This window comes from Abramis brama (assembly GCF_963993115.1).
Source record: "Abramis brama genome assembly, chromosome: 13".
In the NCBI taxonomy this organism is placed as follows: Eukaryota; Metazoa; Chordata; class Actinopteri; order Cypriniformes; family Leuciscidae; genus Abramis; species Abramis brama.
Genome location: NC_139975.1, coordinates 34,776,733 through 34,783,568, shown reverse-complemented (window position 1 = coordinate 34,783,568; position 6,836 = coordinate 34,776,733). Strand labels below are relative to the sequence as shown.

Here is a 6,836-nt window from a genome sequence, read left to right as displayed (position 1 = left end):
CCTACGATGTTGTTCTTGGCCCTTTGGTGACTTTGAGCCACTTCTGGGAAGGTTTTACTGTGCCGAGTTTTCTCCATTTGGATATAATGGCTCTCGCTGTGGTTCTTTGAGTCCAAGAGCCTTTGAAATAGGTTTGTAATCCATCACAGACGGATGTGTTTCAATCACCGTCTTCATCATTATTCCTGGAGTTTCTTTCACCTTTGTCAATAGTGTGTTACTGTTTAAGACCTTTTAACCAACTTCATGCTGTTGAAAAAGTCCTATTTAAGTGTTTATGTGATTGAACAGGGCTGCAGTGATCAGGGCCGGGTTTCCCGATAACGATGTATCTTAGCTCTTAAGAGCGCTTTCTACGTGCAAGGTTACGAACGCTCGCAGCAATTCCACAAGCGCTTCCCAAAAATGCACTTAACATGAACGCACGAGAACGTGCTACTTAAGAGTCACTGTCCATTCGTGATGTGCTGAAACATAACCTTATCTGGAATCGTATTCTGAACGTTTAACCTAATAATTGTCATCTGTTGTGGATTAGCAATCAAGACAAGTCATAAAGCACCTACAGGTGGAGGAACTGACAAAATGGCTGAAAAAAAAACAAAAAAAAAAAACATGAACAGATACCTTTCAAAAAGATGAAATTAATGTCCTTTTAGAGGAGATAGAGCGAAACAAAGATGCAATTTTTAACAGATTTAAAGGATTTCTTTTATTTATTTTTATGTTCATTCATTTAATTTTGATTCAAATTATTAGATTAAATTATTTCTATTTTTTTTTGTTTTTAATTATTTAATTTATTAATTTAACCAACAAAAAAGAGTAATAAAGTGTACAATAAAGTACAATCAAAACCTTATATTATAATCACATTGCATTTGAATAAAGTTAAGGTGTATCTGCCGGTTGTCCTGCAGGTGTCCTCATAAATCTGTCTTCTTACGATGCACTTGGGGATGTACGATTACTCCAGAGCACTCGTAGTTCTATGAAGATTTTCAAGTGCTACTTACGCTACGATGCTTTTGGGAAACGCACCCCAGGACTGGCTGTGTTTAGTCCAGCTGAACAACATTATAAATACAGTTTCATAGATTTGAGCAATTAGTAAGTATGGGGCCAAATACATTATCACGCAGGCCCAGTTAGTATTGGATAACTTTTTTGCTTCAGTATATAATAGTGATGGTGAAATGAAGCTTTGTGAAGCACCGGGGCTTTCCCCCTCGACTGTATTGTAAAATGGTTCATTACTCCAAGCTTTTCAACACGTTACACACTAACGACATCTTGTGGTCAAAAGGTGGAAAAACTGTCTTTCTGTAAACTACAAAGCAATACAATTAATCCTCATAATTCATGTTAGTGTTAATTAGGGCTGTAATCTCCCAGTCGATTAGTCAGTTATTTGGTCGATACGTTCTTGCTCGACCAAAAATCTGATTGGTCGATTTTTTGCCGCGTTCATTTCATCAGGTGGAAAGCACTAATTGCTAATGGGGGTGTTTTCAGAGCACCCCTGTTTCACAGGTAACAGTCTGTCTTCAGAACACCCCCCTTGTTTTCACTTCTTTTGGATTAGCCCGACCCACCGCTGGAGAAGAGAGACAGACAGATTGAAGAAAGTAGGCTACTAGAAGGTTTGCTGAATATTATTACTTGATCTGGTTTGTTTAATAAACATTCTTTTTTTATTATAGTGGACGTACCTTTTGTGTTTAAGAGTAAAAGCTTTAAGTTAATAGTCTATTGTTCAAATCAGCCAGCAGCCATATCACCCTGTAGCTCAAGACTGGTTGCCCACTGAAGCTAAGCAGGGTTGAGTCTGGTTAGTACCTGGATGGGAGACCTCCTAAGAAAAAACAGGTTGCTGCTGGAAGAGGTGTTAGTGAGGCCAGCAGGGGGTGCTCACCCTGTGGTCTGTGTGGGTCCTAATGCCCCAGTGTAGTGACGGGGACACTATACTGTCAAAAGAGCACCGTCCTTCGGATGAGACGTTAAACCGAGGTCCTGACTCTCTGTGGTCATTAAAAATACCAGGATGTCCTTTGAAAAAGAGTAGGGGTGTAACCCCGGCATCCTGGCCAAATTTGCCCCTTGGCCCCTGTCCATCATGGCCTCCTAATCATCCCCATATACTGATTGGCTTCATCACTGTCTCCTCTCCACCAGTAAACTGGTGTGTGGTGGGCGTTCTGGCGCAATATGGCTGCCGTCGCATCATCCAAGTGGATGCTGCACATTGGTGGTGGTTGAGGAGATTCCCCCATCTATGTAAAGCGCTTTGAGGTCTCAGAAAAGCGCTATATAAATGTAACGAATTATTATAATTCAATGTTCAGCCTCGCTCTGTGCGAGCTGCAATGAAATGATAGTGTCTGTCAGTTATTGTATGACAAAAACAATTGTCTAAATTATGTTGCATATTCCTCAAAAGTTCTTGTGATGATATCACTAGTTGACAACATAGTACTATTAAATTATAATAGTACTATATAAATTATTTTATATTACTATTTATTTATAGTACTATTTGTTTTTTTACTATTTTTATATTGTGCGCAGATGCACGTTATGCAGCGCTGCAGAGCCGACAGACTCGTGTGTCAGTGCAAAATAATTAGGTCAAAAACGATTTAATATACTGCAAATAGCCTACTAGTTTTTTTATGTTTATTTGAAATTCATTTAGGCGGACAACAAGGCTACCAAGTACTGCAGTGCGCAGCTAATTAATTTAATGTTTTTTTTCCCTAATGTCATTTTTAGTCGATTTTTAGTCGAAAATTATAGGACTTTAGTCGACCAAGATTTTCTTGATTACAGCCCTATGTAGTTCTTATACAATGTATGAACAAACAACTGTATGAATTAATTTATGAAAAAAATTATAATAATAAATGGGACTAATTACCTTGTACAGAAACAATTCTTATGAATCTGCTTTGATCTACAAATGCAGCCTTATTCACATAAACTTTAGCCTCAGTCCTAATCCTACGAGTTCACAGGCAAGGCTCATGTAGGCATATATAATCAAAATAAAAGAAAATTGTTGTGGAATGGTGAAGTGCTTGTGAACTGGGCAGCTGACATTTTATTTTGTGGGTAATTTAATACATGTAAAGAAACTTGTTCAACAGTGTGAGGGCTAAGTCTATTTCTTATTTACTACTACCGAAGACAATCGAAACCTGCTCAGGAGGTTCACGCTATTTTTGAATCTGAATACGAAGCAGTCACGTGACTTTGTGTGGAAATGAACGTCACAGATCACGTGGTTATGGTATATATATACTAATAAATACTTTTGCACAGAATTGTATGATCATATCACTGTATTTTCTTCTCTTCACTGTAATCTGGTGTTTAATGTATTTTTGTTCAATTCTAGGAGGAGCTCAATACAGCACTGAAGTCCTTACAACAGAAACTTCAACACAATGAAGAGAAGAAAGGAGAGTTTGAGAAAACAGCTCAACACATCAATGTGAGGAAACAGAATCAAGAGTCATTTTCATTACAGCTGAATCACTTTATACCGTTATAAAATGATATATGTAATATAATGTATTCCAGTTGATTATTTCTGTAAATGACGAGCAGCTTCTGCTTCTGGATCCGTTATATGTCGAGTATCCGAGATTTGTGTTGATTGAGATGATTGAAGTGAATGTGATTTGATTTCAGTCTCAAGCTGAGCACACAGAGCGTCAGATTAAAGAAGAGTTTGAGAAGCTTCATCAGTTTCTCAGAGACGAAGAAGAAGCTACAATCACTGCACTGAGAGAGGAAGAGGAGCAGAAGAAGCAGAGGATGAAGGAGAAGCTGGAGGAGATGAACACACACATCTCAGCTCTTTCACACACAATCAGAGACATGGAGGAGATGATGAAAGACAATGACGTCTCGTTTCTAAAGGTGACAAATCAATCTGGCTTCATTCTTTGTGCAGAAAACAACTTGTATAGAGAGACTCATTGACACTGAGAGTGTTTGATAAGATATTAAAATGTTTTCAAACTCTATATTTTCCAGAACTTTAAGGCCTCAATGGAAAGGTAAGTGAGCTGCTCGTATCTCTTCTCTCAGTGGATCTGAACTCAAATTCACTGCAGTTCTGACTCCTGAATGTTCCTCAGAGTCCAGATCTCACAGCCGGATCCACGGATGAGTTCTGGAGCTTTGATTCATGTGTCGCGTTATCTGGGTAACCTGCCGTTCAGAGTCTGGAAGAAGATGCTGGAAACTGTCCAACACAGTGAGTCTCAGCAGATTTGACACCAGTGCAGAAGATAGTTCACATATAAACACACACAACATCAACATTTGATAGAAATATATTTAATAATCACTTGAATTACCAAGTGAATCTTAACTGTATTTCAGAAAATCATCAGATCATACAGCGAACTCATAATGAAAAGTCTATTCCTCATGGTTTATGTTTATGTATTAGGATACAATAGTGTTTATTGAATACTGATATTAAACCTGAAGCCTCAATCCATTCTGACAGTAACTGAGAGACCATTGTTATGATTTATGATCTCTTTCAGAAAAAGAAAAATGTTTAACCTTTACATTTCTAATACATCATATTTCATCCTGTAATCTGATGTTATTCTCTTTGCAGCTCCGTTGACTCTGGATCCAAACACAGCATATCCTCGTCTCACACTCTCTGCTGATCTGACCAGTGTGTCGTACAGTGGTGTATATAAAACACTTCCTGATAATCCAGAGAGGTTTGACAGGTATCCATGTGTCCTGGGATCTGAGGGCTTTAACTCAGGAACACACTGCTGGGATGTGGAGGTTGGAGACAATACATGCTGGAGTCTTGGAATAACAACAGCATCAAACCAAAGGAAGGGAAAGGATTTCTCTAAGTCTAATATCTGGTGTGTGCGGTACATGAACAGCAAATACGGCTCACAATCCCCAGAGCAACCCGCCACTGTCTTCACTGTTAAACAGAAGCTTCAGCGTGTGAGAGTTCAGCTGGACTATGACAGAAGAACAGTGTCATTCTCTGATCCTGTAACTAAAGACTGTCTGCGCAGATTCAGCACATCCTTCACTGAGACTGTCTTTCCATTCTTATATAATGCCTGCACAACTTCTCCTCTGAGGATCTTACCAGTTAAACTGTTTATTACAGCAGAAAATCACAGTTAAATCTGATTCTGCTTCTTAATTCAGATTTGCAAATTATGCATCAATAATAACTCTGTAATCAAAGGGTCTCATTGATCAATCACACTTCAATGTAAAGTTTAGAACCAAATTAACCCTCGTGTTTCCTTAAGGACATGTTTGTCTCTTTCAGTTTAAAAATAAAATAAATCCTGTGTTAATGCAAACTGCATCAATTTTGGCACAAGTGTGTATTTTTACTTGAGTTTTCTTCTTTCCTTTCCACATTGTACACAAAATATTTACACTCAGGACCTTAAGGACAAAACTTCCCCAATTTCTTTTTATCCCAGGGCCATTTAACTATAAAATGATGCAGTCTTTGTTAACAGACTTTTGTTCTGTTGGCCTTTTCTTTTAAATAAATATATATATTGAATATATTGATATATATATATATATATTGAATATATATTGAATATATATATATATATATATATATATATATATATATATATATTCAATATATATATATATATATATATATATATATATATATATATATATATTTATTTTTTTTTTTTTACAAGATGGTGCTGTTTTCTCAGGTTTGGCCTATTGTCATGATTTGGTCTTGTCTTGGTCACATTTCATGTCTGTCATGTGATCCCCTGTTCAAAGTCATGTGATCCTGCGTGTGTTCCCTTGTCTGATGTGTCATGATGTTATTGGTTCATTGTTCACAGGTGTCCCTTGTTGGGTCATTAGTCTTGTGTATTTAAGCCCTCATGTTTGCCCTGTGTCTTTGTTTAGTATTGTTTTGGGTAACTGCTGTTTGTTCTTGTTTCGAGTTTTCATGCCTTTTTTTATGTTTGATCACGTTGGTATTAAAGTTGCACTTGGGTTCTCTACATCTTGCCTCCTTACATTACATCTATAAAGCGAATACTCGCTTGCTTCCTGTTTTCTGCTTCTGCATATTAGCTGTGAGGTTTGTTTATATGTACAAAATTTTTTATCTGTGCATGTAATAGTTGATAAAGAAAAAATATTGTATTGTAAATCTCAAATCCCAAAGTAATTATTAATATTATAAATTCAATACTTAAGTAACCATTAAACAAGTCATACAATAATGAAAGTATGTTTAAATTCATGTTTACAATATGTAAGTAAGGGATAATGTAGAGCGAGGCGGTTGTTATAGCGAATACAACCCCGACAGGCTGATCGGGACCCCGACGCGAAGCAGAGCTTGAATCAGTCTGAAGGGGTTGTATTCGCTTTAACAACCGCCTCGCTCTACATTATGCCGCTTATTACATGGCTACCTACCAAATAAATCAATAATTTGACACAAAATATTGTTTTAAAAAGGAGTTTATTGATTTAAAAACGATTGTATTGCTTCCGCTAAAGAAAATAGTCTGTTCCATCTCTACGGTTAGAATCCTGCGTCCATAGCAACGCTCTGTTTTTCATGGCAACGGTGTGTTATACTTAGCAGCGTCTGTTATCAAGAAATAACAGACCGCATTGTACATTAGAATTCAACCAAGCCATGTAATAAATAGTATTAAGTATATATATATATATATATATATATATATATATATATATATATATATATAAATAAAATGATAAAAAAAATTACAATTTTCAAACATTTTAAAACTGTTTTAAATAACGGTTTG

General features: G+C 36.6%; 1 protein-coding gene across 1 annotated transcript; it reads left to right on the top strand.

Annotated features, from left to right (window-relative positions):
• The first annotated feature begins 547 nt into the window (after positions 1 to 547).
• On the top strand, positions 548 to 5,579 carry LOC311094419 (zinc-binding protein A33-like). The gene is made up of 4 exons (XM_084132381.1): positions 548 to 3,493; positions 3,694 to 3,924; positions 4,042 to 4,264; positions 4,640 to 5,579. Exons 3-4 carry the CDS (start codon positions 4,135 to 4,137, stop codon positions 5,182 to 5,184), a joined length of 675 nt encoding a protein of 224 aa, XP_083988507.1. The 5' UTR covers positions 548 to 3,493; positions 3,694 to 3,924; positions 4,042 to 4,134; the 3' UTR covers positions 5,185 to 5,579.
• Positions 5,580 to 6,836: the final 1,257 nt, after the last annotated feature.

Bases quoted from the DNA above. Each gene is read 5' to 3' on its own strand.
- LOC311094419 (XM_084132381.1), top strand. From the start codon at position 4,135: ATGTTCCTCAGAGTCCAGATCTCACAGCCGGATCCACGGATGAGTTCT. The intron at 4,265-4,639 runs GTGAGTCTCAGC...TTCTCTTTGCAG, and splicing joins GCTGGAAACTGTCCAACACA to CTCCGTTGACTCTGGATCCA.